General features: G+C 37.4%; 1 protein-coding gene and 1 long non-coding RNA gene across 7 annotated transcripts; one reads left to right on the forward strand and one right to left on the reverse strand.

Moving 5' to 3' along the window:
• Window positions 1-485: 485 nt before the first annotated feature.
• LOC106045106 (GTP-binding protein Di-Ras2) lies at window positions 486-16,398 on the forward strand. Of its 6 annotated transcripts, none has more exons than XM_013195436.3 (4): window positions 487-953; window positions 5,456-5,569; window positions 12,938-13,073; window positions 14,298-16,398. In XM_013195436.3, the coding sequence occupies exon 4, from the start codon at window positions 14,337-14,339 to the stop codon at window positions 14,934-14,936; it is 600 nt and encodes a 199-aa protein (XP_013050890.1). In that variant the 5' UTR covers window positions 487-953; window positions 5,456-5,569; window positions 12,938-13,073; window positions 14,298-14,336; the 3' UTR covers window positions 14,937-16,398. The 6 variants fall into 6 exon arrangements, with proteins under 6 accessions (XP_013050891.1, XP_047902079.1, XP_013050890.1 ...); XM_013195435.3 differs by having other exon boundaries at window positions 492-953; window positions 12,938-13,125; XM_013195437.3 differs by lacking the exon at window positions 12,938-13,073 and having other exon boundaries at window positions 486-953.
• Window positions 16,399-18,972: 2,574 nt separating this feature from the next.
• LOC106045093 (uncharacterized) lies at window positions 18,973-21,964 on the reverse strand. The gene is made up of 3 exons (XR_001212614.3): window positions 21,203-21,964; window positions 20,717-20,839; window positions 18,973-20,246 (listed from the first exon to the last, which is right to left on the reverse strand). It is a non-coding gene; the product is annotated as an uncharacterized lncRNA (long non-coding RNA).
• Between the last annotated feature and the right edge of the window lie 1,315 nt (window positions 21,965-23,279).

Consider the following 23,279-nt stretch of genomic DNA (forward strand, 5'->3'; position numbering starts at 1 on the left):
ATATAATTGAAGTTGGAAAAACAATGTACTTGTTTACTTTTCATTTGACCGTAAAAACCAAGAAAACAATTTTACACTGGTGTCTAAAACCACAAACCAAAAATTTATCTCATCTGCTTCCAGTGATTGAAATTCTGAGCAGCTCTGTTGGATGAATTCTATTTTTATGGAATGTTTTTAGTACTTGATTTCTATTGTGCTTTTGCAAATAAATATTGGAACTAAAGGGTGAATTTCTCAGCCGATATCAGCAGAGTTCCATTGATTTGAATGGGGCTATGATGATTTATGCCCACTGGGGATTAACCAAAGGCTTTGTAAGCTTTTAAAGTTAAAGGAACAGGCTTGTTCCATATTTAGCTGCTGGGAAGAAAAGAAGAAAAAAAAGGAAAGGGAAGAACAAAAAAAATATAAGCACAGGTTAACATAAACTACAGCTTTAAGTGATGAGCTACTAAATATTTGGAGGGCTTAAAGTTTAATTGTGACAATGTACTGCATCTGGAGAGGAACCCAGAATTTCACAGCTGATATACATATACATACATACACATATTCCACAATTATTCAGTAGGTGGCAGTTAAAAGCCTAGATGAGCTGTGCAGTCGCCATTTAGGCAGGAGCACCAGCGGAGGCTGGAGTCAGTCCATCTGAAACAGCGGAAAGAAAGAGCGAGGCTGCAGCTGAGCCAACAAAAGCATCAGCCCCGGCCCAGGCGCTTGAGGAGAGCGCGGGAGAGGAGCGTAGCTGCAGGAGCAAAAGCTCCAGCGCAGGCAGCAGGCAGCAGCCAGCACAGGACGCGAGGCAGGGGAGCAGACGACAGAGCTACAGCTCCTCTGATTAAGACGCGGACTCCTTTCTGGTGGAGAAAACCCACAGCAGAGAGGGCGAACAGTTGGTGCGATGACAGGCAGAAACTGAAGAGTTTTTGGAGCATTCTGTTCTTTCACAGGTAATTTTTTTTCTGTTGCTTTTCTGCATTGCCTTGTTCAAAAAACATAGCTTTGCAAAGAAATTAGAGGTCTTTTTATCTGCTCTGACCAACATTCACAGTCTACACTCAGGAAAAATTTCCACTGAAGTCAGTAGAGTTTTGCGTGAGTTACGACTGCAAGATCTGATACAAGTTGTTATTGTGTGTAGGGAACATGGCATGCTATCAGCTGGGGCTGATAAGGAAGGCAGAAGCTGGTCACATGCATACTGACCAGCCAAATAACATTATTTTTCTGTCTGTTGGGATACTAGTAATGGTTTCATAACATTTTTTTTTTCATTAAAACTCAATGTGCTGAATTTTGTCCTACTTTATACTGATGCCATTGCAGTGATTTAAAGAGAGATCTTATTTATTTCTTTGTTTTTATTTTTATCTGAAAGCTACATTTTACCCTATGTGATGAAAGAACTCAAAAATGTTGAGCCGGAATAAAATAACACCAGATGTTTCTTTGAAACAAATACAACTTTGCAGCATTCCTCTCATAGGTAGAAAATATTTTATTTGCTTAGAATATTTTGCCATTCACAATTGAATAAACAAAAACAATTAATGGGGGGACTATTCTCAAGTGTCTGAGTGACATGAATTCAGAGTTGGTAAGAATTCCTTGCTGTCTTTCCCATAAAATGTGGGATGTACTGCATGCTGCAGCACTCAGTCACAGCTGGGTGAGCTCAGAGTGGAGCAACAAGATTTGATGTATTTCATTTTTGAAGCATTTTCCCAATCTTTTGCTTTTATGGGTGCCTGATTGTACATGAATATGTATATGCCTGCTTATAAATGCACGCATTTACAGGTACGTGATGTGTATGTCCACATGCCTTTCTTTATAAATGAAGCTGTTACAACTGATTGCTGTTTTACCTTTGCTAGTGTTTACACTTTATTGTACCTGGAATGTTTTGCAGATCCCACAGTTGTTAATTCTGTGTCAGATAGTTATTTTGTCTGCTTCCCCCCCACACCCCCCACCCCTTTACTTTTCCAACTGATGGACTTCACTCATGTTTCAGGAGCTGACCCCAGGGGATGCAGCTGTGCTGACTAAACGCAGTAGTGCCCATTTCTCATGGAATGGCATCTGTGCCATTGTTCAGGGACTGTGAGACGGGTATCCATCCAGGTTTCGTGCTCTCTTATGTTGCACACAATGTTTGTGAGGCTCATGCATGAAGAGCTGTCCAAACACAGACTAGGTTCAAACACATAGCTGCTAATCAATAGCCTCATGGAACTGAAAGTCCGGTAGAATGACTGCAATGTACGATTATTTATCTTCATCTCTGGGAAAAGTAAAGAACAAATGGGTATAAAAGGGATGCGAATACACTTAGGCTAGACGTTTTCAAACCATTAGAGCAGCAAGGTACTGAAATTACTTTCTTGTTCCTCTAATAGAAAGAAAAGGTTCTGAGTGTTTTCTGGTTGGAACTCAATGGAAAGGATTATGTTAAATGGTTGCCTGCAATAGCAAAGAATTGGATTTGATACTCCAGAAGGTCTCTTCCAGTGCTACGTAACTATTCACTGGATGTTGCCTGTACTGAAAATCTCTTTACAAATGGGTTAACGTCTTTGGAAACAGTTTTCCACATGTCCCATAACAAAGCCAAATGCAAGCATATTTTTTTTCTAGGTTGTGCTGCACTTATGTTTACACCACTATGGTTCTACAGCAGATGCATAAGCCCTGGTGGTCTTCAGGCTGAATAATATCCTCTTCTCATAGTGCAGAGCAGAGTTATTCAGAAAATGATTGGAGTTCAGAGGCAAGGCTCCTTCCTCCTTCTGCCCAAAAGATCAAGATCATATTATCCTACACCAGCACTGCAGTCTGTAATATCCAAAAAAAAAAAAGTGGATAAAATATAAACTGATTGTGCTGATTCTGAAGTTTGTTACTAGTGTTGATTTTAGTTTCCTTTGAGTTTCACCAGATAGCTTAACTTTTGTGCTAACCTGCATCTGCCCATGTGAAGATCTCCGCATCATGTGTTAAAATCAAAGACAACTTTTCACTGTGATGGAGTATGCCTTATTCCCTCAGGCTTAGCTTACTTTAGAAAAATTGCAATAAAAAGTACTCTGGCTCAAAGATGCCCTTGCAGAATGACCCCATTCAACTCTATATTATATTATACACCCTTTTCTTCCACTTATTTCCTTTTTAACCTAATACTTTTCTTTCTTTCTTTTTTTTTTTTTTTAATAAGACATGATTACTTTGGATTGTTCTCAATTTGCAGTGAAGCACGGTAACTATTCTGTAATAAATAATGAGCTACATTTGAACCTTCCAGCTTCCAGGCAGCATATGAGTACCAAGCCATTCATATACAGAAACTGAAACAGTATTTGACTTGGAAGATTTGGTTCAGTATGTATGGCTCCTTCCAAATATTTGTTTCTTTCCCCTTAACATTTTGTGCTACTAGACCTAATTGAAGAATTATCAGTCTTACCTACTAGAAGAAAAATGAAATTTTATGAAACATAAATAGATATTAGAAATATTACTTTCCCTTTCAAATTAACAGTTTTCATAGGGACAACATTTTTTAAAAATAAAAAGCTTATTCTGATAGTTATTTTTTAGTTTCCACCCAAAGATTTTTTTGTGTCAGCAAAAAGATCCTTTCACTACATTCTTGATGTTGCAGTAAAACTAAAAGATGTAAAAAATTGTCTTATTGCTGCAAAAGCAGTGATCAAAGACTAAGTGCCAATGCAACTGTATGCATAAATTGAAACAGAACATACCTTTTTTTTTACCTTTTTGAGAAAATGCCAAAAACTATTGATTATTATGAGTTGTATGAAGATGAGTATGACTATTGTATCCTTGATATGAGTATCAAAGGAAGACAAGAAAAATGTCAAAAAACAGGTATCAAGGCTGTGCCAGACAGCCACTCACAGACGCACTGACAATGAGTTCAGGAGCACCTCTTCTCTAGCAATTTGAATTGAATGTTAGACTTTGGTGTAAGAGATGAAAACAATTCTCTGATTTCTCTGACTGTGTTGGACTGCAGTCTGCTATGGCAGTGAAATATGATCTCCCTCACCCTGACTGGAGGTAATGGAATTGGTTTCAGGTGAATCAGGATAGGTGTTAATGAAGTCATAACAGCCTTTTAACTTCACTCCTTAAAAATCTGTATTTCGGAAAGCAGTCACATGAAAAGAGCAAATCCATTCCTGGCCTACAGGTGTTTCCTACCTATTAAGTGTTCAGTAGTTCTGCCTTAAAATTAATGTGAAGTTAAGAATAGAAGAAGCACCCTCTTTTATTTATTTTTATATTTTTGCTTGAAAATATAGACTGGCAGCTTTTATCTGTTCTGAAAAGGTTAGTAATTTAAATAATGAAATATTGGCTACCACGAATAGCTAAAATATTGCTGCAAACCCTCTTTTTTTTTAAAAAAAAGAGAAATTATTTTTCTCTTAAAAAAAAGACAAAATTTCAGTACGAAAAGTAATCATTTTTGTGAAAGTTCTGAGATCCAGATTTGCAAATTAATTGTTAAAGAAAATTCAGGAGAAAGAAAAATAAATATTTTTCCCCTAAATAGCAAATATCTTCTTGTGAAAATTTAGAAATACCTGTCAAAGATCTGTCATTCCTGTATCACGCCACAGTTATACTTTAATTGCTGGCTTTCAACCTATTTGATTTGCATCAATTTCTGGTGGAAGCACAGGTTTCTTCCGAGTGCCTGGAAGCTTGTTTACAATGGGACTGCATTGCTTAATCACTTGCCAGAGATTCTGGGTCCTCAACCCAACTGCATTAACCTATTCACAAGTTCTTGCCTAACAAGCAATTGCAAAATGTATTACATTGGGTGGTAGTGTTTTTGGAGGACTAGCCGTGCACAACATAGACAGCAAGACAGATAATGATTTCTCAGTTAGACCTAATCCACGTTGTTTTGAATTGGGTATTATTTGGGCTGTATAAGAATACCAGAAGTATCTCAGTAGTCAAGATAGCAATCACTATGTGTATGGCAAGGAAAGACAACAATGGGATCTATATTCATTTGAACAAGTCAGCAAGCCTTGATTCTTGATGATTCTCCTTCTGTAGAAGACTTGTACAAATATTATCAAATTTACGTTAAGGAATTGAGGACTATGGAGGAAAGGCAAAAGGGCCACTAGTCTTTGTACAGTTTTCTCTACTGAACAGAAGCCAGTCTTCCATGGACACGTGCATTCTTCTGTGTAAATGCATACATTTATATGTACCTGTCTTGTCTATGCTGGGATTTTTATCATGAATCTCACAATATATGGAATTATAAATTTGAAAGCAGTACCAGTTAAGTCAATGAAGTACCTAACATGTCTAAACTAAAGCTGAATTTAAACAGTAACTGAGTCAACAAATTCTCATTTTTCTTTCTTTTTTTTTTCTTTTTTTCTTTTTTAATTTTAAGATTACCCAATCCACTTACTGGAAAGTGACAACCAGTAGGACACAAGTCCACCCTGGGTAAACTTGGCATTTGATATCATTTCTGTTTGTGAAAGTGGGAAAGATTTTTCATGTGGTAAGTAGGTTCAAATATGGTAAATCTGTTTTTGTGGTACCAGTTCATTAGTATATACACATTACTAAAGGGCTACTTCTGAAAGGTCTTGGACCACAACAGACAAAAGAAGTATACTCCTGACTCCAAAGCTCAATACTGGGTGAGGCCTAGCATCTTCAACGTTTTGTGCAGATAAACCCACAGCAGAAAAGGAAATCAATAGACACTTCCTCATAATTTGCTTTCTGTCATCAGTCCTGCCTTCTTCAACGTGAAACACTACTTCAATGAACTCAGTTTTAGACATCAATGCTGCATATTGGCCATATAGAAAATATATCTAATTCTCTCCCCTTTCTCTTTCCAGTTCTTTCTTGCCTAGTGAAACTATTGCAGCAGTTTCAGCTGGACACATATTAGTCAAAAGAGCTTGTGAAGATTTTCTTACAACTAGAGGTTTGGCTTCTTTGTTTTAGCAAGGGAAAAAACTGCTAGATCCATTTGATATAATTTATAGGGGCTCAAACAATTTTGAAAAGGCATTGTTTTGGAAAATGAGATGTTCAACATGGGCATGATAAAAACATGACAATTTGCTAGAGGAGAACATGACATATCTGACCACAGAATAGTAAAGAGGATTCTACCTCCTTTAAATGCACATTTGTCTTTAAGAGAGGTGTTCTTAAGACAATATCCCACTTCTGCAAATACAGGAGAAAACTGACAAATTATTCTGAAAGACTGTTGTCCTTTCTACTACTCTACATACTCTATGTTAAGGCAGCAGTATATACAGAATCTACTAACGCTCTCAGAGAACCTCCCTGAAAAAAAGTATACATTTACAATGAATATGGAACATGCATAGAGGTCAGAGGCAGGCTCTTTCCAGTGGTGCCCAGGGACAAGGTGCAGTGGGCACAAACTGAAATGCAAGACGTTCCCTCTGAACATCAGGAAGCACTTCTTTACTGTGCAGGTGGCTGTGCACTGGCACAGGTTGCCTGGAGAGTTTGTGGACTCTCTCTGGAAATCTTCAAAAGACACCTGGACATGGTCCTGGGCAGCCTGCCCTAGTTATCCCTGCTTAGGAAGAGGCACTGGACCAGACAACCTCCAGAGGTCCCTTCCAACCTCAGCCATCCTCTGTGATTCTGTGTGAATACTGTGGCTTAGGACTGTCTGCACACGCATTTGCAATGTAATGGACAATCTGGCCCCAAACACAAAAAACAATTTAGCTAACACTGAAATACTGAGATTTTTTTTCCATTTCTTTATTTTCTCTTTCTTAGATACTTGAAAGCACATGCTATTATCACTTAGTCCAAACTCCTCCAAAGCACCCACTTTGTTTGATTCCTTTCTGATTGCACATGGCAATTTTATTTTGCTGCTCTCTTGGTCCCATCCAGTATTGTACTGACTGAGGCACTGTTTTCATTTTACTTATTAATTTTTAACAGTAACTTTTCTATTCAAATTCAAAAAATTCAGTCATGGTAGAGAGTCCAACTCTAAAACTGTATGTTTCCATTCAAACAAACTGAATTTGTAGATTGAATTTGTGCTTCCTATGAGTATGTTGAATAAGGAGAATGTCTGATTAAGCCTCTTACTTTCAGAAGTAATATCAAGTAAATACTATAATAAAGACAGCGTGTCAGAGAAAAAAAGGTAGGTTTATGACATGCAACCTTATTTACTTATTATTTTCATAGGGGACACTATTTTGTCTGCAACTCTGTCTGGTCTCCTTCCTTCTGGCTGATGGTACAAAGTACTAAATTGGCATTGCTTTTCTTTCAAACTATACTTGAGAACATCTGGTTGTCATTGTCAGCCTGTTACACCAAACAATATATTTATTGATTCTGAAAATAAATTTGGAATTCCAAAAGCCCCGTTGAGTGAGATCTTTTCTGGGGGGCACACTTAGTAACTTCTCCACAGATCTTAGATTATTAAGTGTTTTTATTTCAGTGTCCAGCAGTTGAATTCTCTTTGGTCAACATAACTTGTTATTACCTGCAAATTTTCACATCACATGTAACTGCTACATCTACTGACCTGCCAAAATTACTGATCTTCTTAATGTTTGTTCTACTGTCAAGAGCTCTTATACTACATGAATGCTATATATGCAGACTTCAGAAACAATGTTCAATTAGATCCTGGGACCTACAGGCCACATGAGCAGAACCCATTTCCTATTTATGATGCCAATACATAACATTTATGCAGCTTTTTTTTTGGTAATCCAGTACATTAGTTCTTGGCCATTCAGTGCTGGGAATCTTGAAGCAGATCAGTCTTCACTGATTTTGAAGCTGGCTTTTATTTTGAAGCATTATTTTTTACCATCATGCAGAGTTGATGGAGACCAATGTTTATTTTCATCAGGAGTCAGTGACCAACTGCATAAACTTTGGTCTCGGAGGGACTCCCATCATGATTTTTTAGACTAATTAGCAAACAAACAAAACAAAACAAAAAACAAACAAACTAACAAAAACCAAACTATTACTATGAAACAACAACAAAACTGGTGCTGGAGACCCAGGAAGCAACTAATTTAAGTAATCAGTCATCAGAAGCAGCAAAACTACCTTTCCTAAGAATGAGTTGCTTTTCCAAGAGTTATCATTAGGTGGAACAGCTGTAGGCAAAAATTACTTTTTCAGACTAAAGCAAGAAACTTTGCTCAAACTGCCCTAGAGACAAGAAAACCCAGAGAAATCTTTGGTCAGTTGGATTAAAGGTTTCTGGCACTGCATAAATACCTTAAGGAAAACGTAGTCAATTGCTTATTTCAAAGACATTTTTGCATTTCAAGACTTCCTTTCTTTTTGTATGGAAGCAGCTCTGGTCCAAAATGCTCGCCTATAATTTTGTCTTGTGAAGGTATCTAAAAAGTTGCAACAAGTATGAATAAATAATATTTAACCTGTATTTATTTATTTAATCTAATATGCAGCAGCCTCCAGATAGTCTCTGATACTTATGTTAACAGCTACTGAAATTCAAGTGTAATGAATTCATCAGTGTATAAATAAACTGAAATTTTGATATGACAAAGCCAACTCAAGAAGCATTTTTGTTCTGAATGCATCAAATAATTTTAATTACCCTTATTAGTACCATTAATCCATGCATGGATGGATTATGTAGATGTGACTTGGCCAGCTGTCCTCCTATTTTACATAAATATCATGTAAAAAGATGAGATGTTTTGAACAGATATTTATCTGTGACCAAGGCTTTTCTCAAATATCACTGACGCAGGCATTAACAGTATGAAAATATTCTTCTCTGCTAACAAAGATAGCAAGAACAACACCTGCATAAAAGCCAGAGCTGACATAAATTAAGTGTTACAACATTCCTGCAGAGAAGAAATCACAGTTTACACTAGCTGATCATCAAGAAGCAGGCTTTCAGAGATCATTTTGTTCAGCATAAGAATAAAAAAATGCTTTACACATGCATTAGAACCTTATGTTTTGAAGCTGTTTTGTCTTCAAACATGTCATAATTTCTATTGATAAGAAAAGAACAAAGCAAAGCAAGCAAAGAAAAGGAAGGGTAAAGAATGAAAGAGTCTAGTTGTAATAGATGGAAATACTAGAAGTAGGAAAATTCCCATTCTTTATGCCTATGTTTATGTCCATGTTCATTGGCAAATATGTTGAAAGTATTCCCACAAAAATGCCTTTTTTACAGACAAGTAAAAATTGTATGAAAACCCTCTGTATATAACATGTAACTTTTTTCCATCTTCAACATGATGAAACAGCCACCATCCTTGCAACCATGCTGAAATTCATCTTATCTATAACTGTATTTTCTATTCTCCGCCTTGCACCATGTATCTTTGTATAGTGGTGTCATGACTAGATAGTCAGATATTTGTTATTTTACATCAATGTAAGATTTTGAACTAAATGTATTGCTCATACTTTACTGGTTTTTCTTCCGAACAATGAGAATACAAACAAAGACATCTCCCTAGGCTTAATAAACTATTTATCTAATTAATTAATAATCAGTGACTACCATGACATGATTTAACATCAGGAAAAAGAGCTTTCAGAAAATTAATACATAGTGCCTAACAACTGCTGTATTGCATATCAGACAGACATCTCAGTAGGATGCAATAAAAGGTCAAGAACTGGATCACCTAAGACAAAATTAAAGTCTCTGACTCCAGGTAACAAATGTAGTATCAGTACTTGTTTGTTTGTGTTTGTTTGTTTTCATAAAATGGATGCCACCCTAAAACATACCATCTAGCCAAACAATTTCATAGAAATTTGCAACATGTGACATTGCATGGAATTCTGACAATGCAAAATAGTTAAACTCTTTTACAACAAAACCAAAACTGTGGTTGGAGGATGAACACTTTTTTCTTACGTGCTTACAAAGGAGAAAGGTTTTACTAGCACCATCAGCCTAGACAATATACTAATCTTTCTCTACTCTAAACCTAAGTATTTAATGTGTAGGAATTCAGCCTTCCTATCTTTCTTTTTTTTCTTTCTTTTTTTTTTTTTCAGTGAAAGGGAATTAATATATTATTAATGGATCAAATACGAACATAACGGGCATATCATAAACATAATGGATAGACAAGTGAGACCAAAAAAAACTATTTAAAGGCAGAAGATAACTATGAAGATACAGTGACTAAATACAGGATTGGTGGCACTGATTCAGTAGACGATAACATACGAACATGTAATTAGTCACACAAAGAATATCAAGAGTTTAAATTATTGACTGCACAATCTGTAATGTGAGGTACCTTCAAACATTTTAATGCACATTTTTGATATTTTTTATCTAATTAGCTGGTCAGCTTTATATCAAAAAGACTCAGTCCCTAAACTGCATCCTACTCTCATAAAGATTTGGCTCTTTTACCTGGCATGTCAGAAACAGCTAGTGAAAGAATGCATTGCAGTGCAGCTAGTAAAGGTCTATAGCTGAGCTTGAACTGGAAGCAGACCTTGTCCCAGTCAACACCCCAGAGAGATCAGCAGCTGAGGCCTCGTGCTAAGAGAATACCTGAAGAAAACAGAGCTAAGTCAGCAAAGGTACATGGAGATGCAGTAACTTTCTGAACTCTGCAAATGACCAATTAAAACAGGAAGGGTATGAATACACGTGATGAAAAGTGCTTTGCCTTCTTAAGTGAGGATAGTTTCATTAAACCTGACACTTTAGCAGATGCTAGTAAATTTTCATTGATGCAATTTGTACACATAGCAAAAGCAGCAAACGAGTCTATTAGACACAAACTCATGGATAAGTCAGTCCTTTATTGTAAAAAACAACTGCTGCTTTGTATGTGCAAAATATGAAATGGTCAGGTTTGCAAAGTATGGATAAGGGAAGAAGATATGCATCTGAAAAGTCAAAATTTTTTCAATTTCATTTTTTCATACCCACATTGGTGAGAAAGAATTGGTGAAACAATGGACTTTACTTTGTCTTGTTGTGTGTTTTAGTCAATGTACTTTAAGATGAAGAAAAGTCAATACCCTAATAGGGCAGTATAAAACACATTAACAAATGCACTACCGGGTGCAAGTGCACAGCAGTCACACAGAATGAATTTCACTGCAGGAGAATCTCTGACCAGAGACACATAAGAGAATGTAACTACATAGTAATAATTATCCATGGAAGCCTTTCTGCTATGCTATTAAAAAGCCTTGTGTAGCCTTCTGTGCTGTTTGCTCCAAGCTCCTGAGCAGGACAAAAAATAAATTAATCTTTATTCGTTATGTTGGTATAAATGATGGACTTTAGGATTAGCAGACCTGTATGTGGGACAGACTAATTCTTTGCAATGGCCCAGGTTGAGGGCTGCCCAAAAGGTGGGGAGCAGCTCTGTAGCAAAAGGCCCTGGGACCATAGTAGACAGCAGGCTAAGCATGGGCCATCAGTGTCAATTGTCTAATATGAACTTTTCTTCTGCAATTTAAACTCTTTAAGTCCTGTTTCATCTATCTATCTATCTATCTATCTATCTATCTATCTATCTTATTCTCTGCACTACAGATACAAACTCTCCCTCTTTGCAACAATTTATTATGTATTTGAATATTGTTACCGTGTCATTTCAGGTTTCCTTAGAAGCTTTTCAAATGCTTAATACTTTATACCATAAATGTCACATTTCAATTTGTTCTAACTTTTGGGCAATCGTATGTGCCAGCTTTCTTGGAGATTTCTGAGTATACTTAAAGCAAGAAGTTTAATACAAAAGGAATACACTAAGGCAGCTTTTTAATTTTAATTTTTACTCACAATGCTTCACTGTTTTTCATAGTCAAATGCTTTTTTTTTTTTTTTTCCCCTCATTATCCTATTGTTTCTAGGCTACATATTATCTGATTGCGCAACACTTAAGCTGCTTCAGAGGTGAAACAGCCATGATTTTCTCTCTTGCCTTCTTGCTCATAGAAATTATTAACCTGTAATTCTCATGGTAGCTCATTCTCTGCAGTCACCTAAAACCCTAAGCTCTACAACTGTTCTCAGTTTGCCCGTTTGCAGCTGTCTTATGCATAGGTTTATTCCCAGTGGAATAGGTTCCTGCTAGCTTCCTCATCTCTTATTTCTTGCTACCTACTTTGATTTTGTTTGTTTTCTCAGTAGCATGAGCTGTTTGCACATTTTTCTTGTTCCTCAGAGGGTTTTCCTCTTATATAAACATTTACACTGGAGTTTTCTGTGACTATTCAATTCCTTGAATTCTACTGACAGAGAGAAACAATTTTGCTTCAGTGCCTCAGGATAAACACCCTTATTTATCAGTCTTTCCTTCCTATATTTAAACAGGTCTCCGAGAGTGAAAGTGACTGCAGCATAGAGAGATGGAAGGGGTGAAGCTGCCTTCTGCCTGAAGCTAGGCTGGGTAGGCAGAGCTCTGACAGCTCTGCGTTGTGCCTCAGGATCAGCATCCCCAGTTGCACTGGTTATTCCGCCTACAGTGTGGCAGATGAGGAAATACAATTCCTTCATCCAACACATTATGTAAAGACAGATGTTTTCAGCTTACTCAGACATAAGAATTAGGAAAGACTAGGGATGCCCTGGACAAGAAAGATAACAAAATCAGGGTATGCTTGAACAGCAAAATGAAAACATTAGTGCAGCATGGGCAGGCACAATTTTAATCTAACTGGTGCAGGCAGCAATAGCATTGAAGATGGAGAAATACAGAATTCAGTGTGGGCTGGCAACTGGGGAAAGGCCACTGGGGCTCTACTCACATTTGTACCTCTACAACATTACTGCTATTCTCTCTGTGCTGCACAGATAAATGGTAACCTAAAATTTTGCTCCACAACACAACCTCTCTTTCAGCTGTAGTGAAGAAATAGCTTGAAGGCTTTCCTGACTCAGTAAGGAAGCCCTGTGGGTTGTTCTGGATCAGCTGCTACCTAGGCAACATTGCAACAGGCAACTTCAACTACTACTGGGGCACTTGGACAAGAGACTGGTATTTCACTTACAATATTCCTTCTTAAATCATCCCAATTTCCTTAGAACAAGTAAGTGTGCACCACATTTTGCGGTTTGTCCCACATATTTATATTATATTTTATCTAGTTTTGGCTTGAAAAGCAAGTATATCCTAGACTCTATTCACCTCCTAGGGTTCAGTTGTTTAGTGTTCATTTACTTACATCTCACTAAACAAAAATGAGACTTGTACATGCTGTGTACCTAATGAGCTGCTACCGATAGGAGGACAAATTCGTCTTCACTTTTATTTCAATGAATTCTAAAACAACCATAGCTTTCAATCCTGTGAGAGCTTCTGAGAGCTTTACCATTTTTATTATTTAATAATAATGACAATATTTGTTGTCACAATGTTTACAGATAGTTTTTGTCAAATGTCACTAACTTCAGAGATCACAGTGACAGCTGACATATGAATTTGCCAAGCCTGGCAATATGCACCACTTAAAAATGTTGTGAAGATGCCTTCACAACCTTTCCAGTAAGTATAGCGTATCTCCAATTGAGTATCATCTGCTGTGAAATAAACATTAGAATGAAAAGTCAAACTGAACATGAACTATCTAGGTTTATCATGTTGTACTCTTTGTCCTGAAATGAAAATGGAAAAATGTATAAAACTGGGCTACATACTCCCAAAGAGTTAGAAACAAAGTGCTATTGCTGAATAATCTACAAATACTTTTAACATGCTATGAATGCATGTTGTCTAGTGGCACTGGAGATAAATTCCCTAACTATGAAGAGATAAGATATTTAGAGTAATTGACTGTTGTACATGTGTCTACCACTGTTTCAATGATGACTTGAAGACACTTTATTTAGTGACAAAGGAGTAGTTCAGTTCTTATAATTTTTCAGGCCTTGGCCTTGCCAAAATACCAGTTCCTGTATGTAGCTTTTTATTCTAGTGATGTTAGTCCAGTAAGAATAATACTTAGAATCACAATGTTCATTTCAAATAAGTCATGAAGTAATGAAGATGGTCTTTTGTTACCATTCCAGACTGGACTGCAAGTCCTAAAGCTACTACTGAAATAAATAATTCTATAACCCACTACAAGTCTTCTTAACTATTGCAGATTATGTCATCACTTCCACCACATTCATTTCTCTTCTGAGAAAAGATAAGTACAATCCCTGAATTTACCCGCATTAATGTCATTGTTGTTGCTGTTTTTCTTATTTTCTTTCCTAGATTTTTCTCTCTAGCTGAGCAACAAAGACACCAAGAAACATGCCAGAGCAAAGCAATGATTACAGGGTTGTTGTGTTTGGGGCTGGAGGAGTTGGCAAAAGTTCTCTGGTCCTGAGATTTGTGAAAGGTACTTTCAGAGAGAGCTACATCCCTACCATAGAAGACACCTATCGGCAGGTGATCAGCTGTGATAAAAGTATATGCACTTTGCAGATAACTGACACTACCGGAAGCCATCAATTTCCAGCCATGCAACGTCTTTCTATTTCTAAAGGACATGCTTTCATTTTGGTTTACTCTATCACCAGCCGACAGTCCTTGGAGGAACTCAAACCAATCTATGAACAAATATGTCAGATTAAGGGAGACATAGAAAGCATTCCTATAATGCTGGTGGGGAACAAAAATGATGAGAATCAAAATCGAGAAGTGGACAGCAGTGAAGGAGAAGCCATGGCCAAGAAGTGGAAGTGTGCCTTCATGGAGACCTCTGCCAAGCTGAACCACAATGTGAAGGAGTTATTCCAAGAGCTGTTAAACCTGGAGAAACGCAGGACTGTGAGTTTACAAATTGATGGCAAAAAAAGCAAGCAACAGAAAAGGAAAGAGAAGCTGAAAGGCAAGTGTGTGGTCATGTGATACTGCACTAACAGAAGTCAGTCATGCTGTCTCACCTGCCTGATATTACCTATAGACAGCAAACAACCATACAAGACCCTATTGATTGGTATCTGTTTTGAAAGAAATATTTGTAATTTGAAAAAAAATGAGTTACTGTGGTTACTATGAAAATTTTTCAAAAATTGTGTGTTCTAGATATCAGTGAAAAAAGACCGGGAACTCAAAAAAAAGATAGGCCAGGATACCTAATTTAATAATTTACACAGGAAAAGAAATTTCATCTTTAGCATACTGTGGAAGATTTTGGAAGTCAGCATCATAACATTTGTATTTGCATGTAACTGCACTGGAAGGCAATGTATAATGCTAGAAGAAAAAACAACGTCAACAAAGAAGCCTAGGACATATAACTGCATGTTGGATGAAGTTATCGTACTCTTTAAGAGTGCTGTGGACAAACGGTTCTGTGCAATTTTTGGTACTGACTGATGGGGCAATGTGCGTAAAGTAATCTCAGATCTGCCAAATAAACTATTTCTCACTAAAGGGATGTTTAGGGATTGCACAGTTAGAAGGAATGGGGATTTCCTCCACCGCCCCCAGCATGAGATGTCTTTCTTGTCTGACACAGTGTTTGAACTGGAAGATGAGGAAAAGCCGGAGATGGAGATCATCTATTCTGCACCTATCACTCCAGGAATGACGTACTTTTGGCCCCAAGACATTTCAGAAGAGCAGAGGTTTGCCATTGGAGACTGTCAGATCATAAAAACAGTGTGTATATACAAACAGAATACTTCCCAGGGAGGACTGGCTGGGGAGTTCTGTACAAAAGCCTCTATGGAAAAGACTCAGTTTAAGAACTGCTGATGAATAAATGAACAGATAGTGTGATCTGTGAAAGGACTGGAAGTTTGTTGAGCTTGTTGATGCTGTTGGAGAGGGGTCAGTGTAGTACAGAAAGGTTTCGTCCAGATTACCACATTAGTTGAGTAAAACTTCTTTCCATCACTATATTCCAGTTAGAATGGTTTTGCATTCATACATTGTTAGGTTTATTGCCTTTATATTGTCTAAAGGGTTTTATATTCACTGTTTAAACACACAATTTGAACTGCTGTGACTATTTATAGAGCCAAATCCTACATCTGGTGTTAGGACCCACAAGAGTCTCTACCAGAAGACTTGTTGGGTAAGTACTACAGGATTTGGCATATTAAGAGTTACAATCAGTACTGTGTTACAGAGCAATACAAGGCTCAGAATAGAAATAATAATAAAAAAAATGGTTCAAACCACTCTGTCAGGGGAAACTGTTCTCAAAATCTTCTAAAGGGGATAAATGCTAAAAAATGTGAGCTTTTCTGGATTTCTCTTAAAACTTTTTTTAAAAAATATATGAATGAGTAAAGTATGTATCCTACTCATAACAAAGATCATCAAAGATAAAAGAAGCACATGTCTTTTTTTTTTTTTTTAAGACACATCAAAATTGTATAAGCTACAATTTGCACATTAGGAACTGCTTTGAAATAATAAAACCAACATCATATTTTAGGGAAACATTTACATCAAAACCATACTATGAGAAAATGCCGTCAAGTATTATTATTAGTAGTATGCATGCTGTTGCATTATAAATGTCTTCTAATAGCTGTTCAAATGCAGTATTGACATTAAGAATTGTTACCTTGTTGCTCTTAAAGCTATTGCTTGTTTACCTTCTACCTTTCCAAACAAAAGTGCAGATATTTCATAGGTAGTGTGATAGTATACATGTCTTTGAGCAAAAACTGCTGTTAGCACTATCTAGAAAGGAGCACAATTTATGTCGTTAACTCAGAAGAAGTCCTGGCAGCATTAATATCAAGTGTAAAACTCCTACTGATTTTAAAGAAGATAAAGTTTTGGTGTTTATGATGTTAGAAAATTGGAGAGAGCAGGAAAAAAGGCTAAGACTCTTCCTTAGCCATAATTTCCTGACTCTTAAGCATTGCTTTTTCTCCATAAGTCTCAAAGCACTTTACACAAAGGATAGCATCATTACCTTAACTTTGCAGGTGGTGAAACTGAGGCACAAAGAGAGGAAGCAACTGCACAAGGGTCCCATTAGGTTAGTGACAGACCAAAGTAGAAAAACAGATCTCCCCAGTCCCCATCCAGTGCTCTGTCTGCCTTTGGTCAGACTGACTCTTCAGACTCTTACATACTTCCTAAAACATATAAAGAAGCCTGGTATAGCTTACACAGCTAAGTGCATATTTTCCTTCTCAGTGTGTTAATAGGTCAAACTATTTCCAGATCAGGGATGCAAAACATTCAAAAGCACTATGTTCAGTATGACTTTTCTACATTTTTATACATTTACTCTGTTTGTAAGCAAATGGTTCAAGATACTTATCTTTACAGCACTGGATTCCACTAACAGAACTGCAAAATCCAAAGAAGGACTACACTTGGGGAGCAATGAGTCATATACTGAGGTCAGCAGGACAGGGATGTACCACTGATGCAAACAGGCTTGTGCCAAAAGGTCATTATGCGTAGTACACTTCTAGGAGACCAGCATGGAATTACAATAGAAGCCAAAACAAAAAAAGGCCATATAAAGAAATTATCCTTTTAGAGTTATTATTTCAGCTGAAGAAATTATTTGCATGATGAAGAATCTTGTGGTAGTAGAGAGTAGGGGATCTGAATTAGACCAAAAAGGTTATGATGGCAAGGACATTATGGGCTGAAATTTGGCCCCTGGCTTTTGCTGAATGTGCCTCATAGAAAGAAAAGAGTAATTGTGTGTCAAAGCTGGAAATTAAACAAGTAGCTGCCAAATGTTAGTCTTAAGATCCATTTCCTTTAATTCCCAGTTCATTCCTCTCCTGTTACATAATGAGCCATGAATTATTTCATGGACTTGCATGTATCAAAGCAAGGCCGGTACAGAAGCAATATTACTCATGGACCACAGATTCAAAAGAGAACATATTTTATACCCTTGCATTGTCATTCTGGTTTATACTACTAGTTTATGCATATCTTACATATATGTCAGCTGTTTTAAAACATTTGTTTTGCTATTACTTATCCTTTTTTTTTTTTTTTAATACAGGAAAAAATATAAAGAAAATACACAGCTTTATTACATTTTGTGTTTTCTTTGGGGATGTGATATTAGTCTAATAAACTCTTTAAAGTGTATGGAAGAGATATTACATATTTAAAACATGTAAAATCTACAGTGAACTTTAGCACTCAAACATATAGAGAAAATGACTTTACAACGCATGACTTTTGTATGTATATCATATGTATTAAGTTATATAGATATCACAAAAATGTGTCACTGCGATTTCATTAGCAAATATTTTATTCAAAAACTGGATATGAAGTCATTTGTGCCTACAAGTTTCTATGTTTCCTGTGATGTTCCAAACATAAAAAATAAAGTTTTAAATGGAGACTTGTTTTGGGAAAAAGCCTTGTTGGTGCCTGCATTGTGTTTATTTCCTATGTATATTAAGCGTATCATTTTTAAAAGTGGAGAAGGCAATTCCCTAGATCAAAATAGATTCAGACACGTTAGGGAGTGTCCTAAAATCTGCAACTACACAAATAGACTCCTGGAAAGACCTAAGAGGGGTGAAAGAGTCTGTCCTATTTAACATTTTCCTTTACTCTATTACAGTGAGACAAACACCTACACTTTCAAAACAATCTACCTTCCTCATAAAACACAGGTTATCAGTAGGTGTATATTTTGTCCATCAAAAAGCAAAATATTTTTGGAAGCTAGTCTGTATTCTATTATTTAGTTTTAAATAATGACAGAAATGAACTTATTGCTCGTGCAAAAATTGAAACTTATTGTACAGATCCTGCTATTCCTCCTCTTCCCTACCAAATGTTTGACGTTTTCACAAAATTTCCTACTACGGTATATTATTGCACCTGAAAAAAAAAAAGGTCAAATATAATAATTTAACATATTTTGTAATTCAGAAGTTGTTCAGTTAAATTATTATTTTCTGTATGTATTCCATAATTTGTTCTCAGCAGAGGAAGAGATCAACAAGCAAGCATGAATACTTAGGTACTTTGGTGAGCATTTGAAATGTTGAAATATTGAGTATAGAACGCAAATTTCATATCACTGTGAAGTAATGTGACATAGCAGTCAAAAAAGCTTTTCATTTTTGGTAAACAGTGCCCCTATATTTATATTCCTTATGAGAAATTCCTTATAATCCCTCTGATCCTGTTTGTTTGTTTGTTTGTTTGTTTGTTTTTCTTCCAGTACACCCTCATTTACTATTCATTGTCCTGATTCTGACACAACCTGCCCTGGAATAGTGGATTTGCAGTCCAGAGGTTTGCACAACATAGTAATTATTTTATTTTCTATCTGTAGTTGTCCATCTATTTATCCACATAAACACCACAAGCATTACAAAATTTGCTTGCCTCTTTATTTTTTTCCTTTGGTTACAACTCTTGTTTCCCAGTGAAAAATATATTCCTAGTTAGCATATGTCCTCATTCAAAGTTATGAATGCAAATTTAAGTCACATGTAGTTCATTGGCATTTTAACTATGTCCCACTCACCTTCTATGCACGTTTTCTAATTAATACAAATGCTTATTTAATTTAGTCAATGGTACCTAAAGTCCAACCCCACTAAAGCTGGAATGAGAGGGAGTGCAGAAATTTAACACCTTTGAAAGCATGGACCTGGGTACCTCTTCGGAGGGACACAGACACTGCTCTAATTTAACCAGAGTAATATGAGGTTTATAGAAAACATTAAGCCTCATCTGTTTCATGTAGTTTTCTTTGGTTGAGTGCTGCTTTTTATAATGAGTCATAGTGGACCTATTGAGAAGTCATAATGGAACTGAAGCACAGAGGAGCATTTATTATTCAATCAGATGTACTTATACCTCATTTAGATATTAAGAAATGGCCCAAAATGAATCCTACAAGTGCAGTTTTACCCTGATGCCCTGAAAGCTGTGAATGATAGTGTCTGTCACGTGGAAGCTGCCACTGTATTTGTATTGATTTCAGTAGAAAAAAAGCAGGAAATAAAGCAGCAGAAGAGGTGTTTTTCCCCAAGAAGTTTATGGCAAATCATTTTTTTTTCGATATGTAAGAGGACAAAGATAATTTTCATTCACTTTTAGACAGAGATTTGGAGAGCACCAAGGTGCCAGTCACTCTAATCTATACTTACTTTACAGAGGCTTTTCTCAGTGATGTTGTAAAGATCTTTCACCTTCGGTTCTTCCCTTCCTTATTTGGTACTGTTCCTGCTGCTGGTCAGTGTGGTCCTTAAAACATACAGATCATGGACCTACTTAATAACTTAGTCAAGGTCAGACAGTCTTAAAATAACAATACGATGGCACTGTATTGTTAGGCATATGAATTTAATTCCAGATTTTACCTGTGGGAATTGCTGTGGCCCACCTGTCCCCTACACAATTGGATCACTGTATTAAGTAGATTGGAGGAATATAATTTGGGGGAAAGCAATGGAAATGTCAGAAGTAAGTAAAGATTTTACAGGAACTCTCTCTATTTCCCAGGAAATTCTGAGATCAACCAAGACTCCTAAGTATATTTTCAAAGGAAAAATCAATATTCAGTTGTCACGCTGAGTTGTGTTAATGAGCACTGCTGTTATGGACATTACAACTGTTAGTTGCCCGTGGAGAACAGTTGCTGCTCACTCAGTGATCTAGTCAAATCTATAACTCATTATAAAAATAATGGCAAACTTAATGGCTAATTTATCCACCTGTGTATGAGTCCAGGAAGGGTCTCAGTTCTTCAAAAGCAGAAATTTCTAGTGGATGTTCAATAACAGCATCCAGCCCTTCTCCCCTTCTACGCAGTGCAGATAGGTGCCCATGGAAAGGATCTGCAAAAATCAGGACGGTGACTAGGCAGTTACCTAAGCTGAGCAGAGGGCAGCAGGGTGGAGGACGGCGAGAGAGGTTGTGGTGGTTTTACTCAACTCGGCAGCCGAGCTCCACCACAACAGCTCTTACTTACCCTCCTCAAAGGGAAAGGGGGAGAAAAATACGATGCAAAGGGCTCAAGGACTGAGATAGGGACAGGGAGATCACTCGACAATTATCATCACAGGCAAAACAGACTCAGCACAGGGAGATTTATGTCATTTTTAACCTATTACTAACAAGCTAAAGCAGTGAGAAACTAAAAACAAAGAAAACAACAACAACAAGAACAAATACCTTTCCCTCATCCACACTCTTCTTACCTCCTCCTGCCAAGTGGTGCATGGGAACGGGGAATGGGGGCAGCTGTCAGCCCCTGATGCTTTGTCTCCACCACTCCTTCACAGTCACTCTCTGCCCCTGTCCCTCCCACGGGATGCCATCTTTCTTAAACTGATTCTGAGGGGGCTGCCCACGGGCAGCAGCTCCTCAAGACCTGCTCCCACACGGCTCCGTACCACGGGGTCCATCCATCCCCCAGGAGCAAACTGCTCCAGCACGGGTCCCCCACGGGTGGGCGGCAGCTCCCCCCAGACCCCCTGCTCCTGCGTGGGCTCCTCTCCACGGGCTGCAGCTCCGGCCCGGGGCCTGCTCCTGCGGGGGCTCTCCATGGGCCGCAGCCTCCTCCAGGCCACATCCACCTGCTCCACCGGGGGCTCCTCCACGGGCTGCAGCGTGGAGATCTGCTCCGTGTGGGACCCGTGGGCTGCAGGGGGACAGCCTGCTCCACCAGGGGCCTCTCCCTGCACAGGCCGCAGGGGAACTGCTGCTGCCTGCCTGGAGCACCTCCTGCCCTCCTGCTGCACTCACCTGGGAGGCTGCAGGGATGCTTCTCACTACTCTCTCCCGGCTGTGCTATTCTACTTAATCTTGGAAGTTAAGAGTTTAGGGGAGAAAAAAAAAAAAAAAAAAAAAAAAAAAGTTTATATTCCTTTTCTTAAATATGCTGTCACTGAGGCAGAAACACCACTGCTCATGGCTTGGCTCTGGCCAGCAGCGGGTCCCCTTTGGAGTTGGCTGAAACTGACTCTCATCTGACAAGAGGCAGCTTCTGGATTCTTCTCACAGAATCCACCTCTGTAGCCCCCCACTACCAAAACCTTGCCACATAAACCCAATACATTGGTATGTCACTCTAGCAGTATAAATTGGTATCTATATACTGTGGGCTAGCATGGTGATGTGAGGGGATTCAAAAAAGATGTGACCTAAATGTCACACACTTCAGCTTTACCACACAGCCTCCGGTGGCTATGTTCTCAGGTAGCTCTGCCTGTCAAGTTAAGATAGCGTTTATGCTATGTTTACATTGTTGGGTCATTTAGGTGACACAGCACTACTTTCAACTTTTCATATAAGTTAGATTACAAAATAAGTGTTGCACAGCAGACAATAAAGCACATTATTTTACACTATACAGTGTATAAGATTATGTATTTTTAAATATAAACTAGTAGCTACAACTGTATTGCCTTTGTTGTTGTGTTGTCTTTTGTCTTTCAGCTGTGTTTCCTCAGAAACTTGAAATTAGTGCTATTCTACTTGATCGTGTAAGTTAAGTTAGTTTAGGAGAGAAACTTCCATATTAGGACTACTTTCAGCCAGAGATTTTTAAAGTGCATTCAATGGCAATTAGATTTTGAAGTTCAACAGAAAATTTAACAGTCATTTGTAGAGACAGTATTAGTCATCTATTTCCCACACAAATATGTTTTATGGTTTGAAATGTCACTAAAATGGGTATTTTAGAACACAAAGCAGAAGCTTGAATAGGAACAGCTTGAGCTTCTTGTATTTTAACTTTCAAATAAATGGAAGTACATGCAAGTTCTATTTATTTATTTATTTATTTTCTTCCAAATGCCAGAGACCAAACTCATTCTTGGTTTAGTTAGGAATAAATTTGTTTCCATATTTTCCAGCTTGTTGTCAAGGATGCTGTATTTGGGACTTGGTATGGTAACATACAACAGGCTTTTGGACTGTAAGGACTAAAGATAAACCTGTATGTAAGGTACAAGCAGGGACATTTAGGAATTCTGTTGCCTTTTCTAACTCAAACGTTGGCTTTTAGCAAAATGACTAATATCCATGTGTCCAAATTTCGTATGTATAAAAATGGAATAACAACATTTTTTTTCTTCTAGAAAACAAAGAATACTTATGGAACACATGATGTGAAAATCTCAGTTCTTTAGTTTTTGTTTTGTTTTGTTTTGTTTTGTTTGATTTCAATGCTGTCTTGTAATATAGCTGACAATTTTTCAAAACCTATTTTCTAAATTCACAACACAATGTAAATTCTCTTCCTTCTGGACACCTCAGAATTTACCTTTTTGA

The sequence above is a fragment of the Anser cygnoides genome, chromosome Z, assembly GCF_040182565.1.
Source record: "Anser cygnoides isolate HZ-2024a breed goose chromosome Z, Taihu_goose_T2T_genome, whole genome shotgun sequence".
Lineage (NCBI taxonomy): Eukaryota > Metazoa > Chordata > Aves > Anseriformes > Anatidae > Anser > Anser cygnoides.

What these genes read in the sequence shown, in the direction of transcription:
- LOC106045106 (XM_013195437.3), top strand. Translation starts at nt 14,337, where the DNA reads ATGCCAGAGCAAAGCAATGATTACAGGGTTGTTGTGTTTGGGGCTGGA.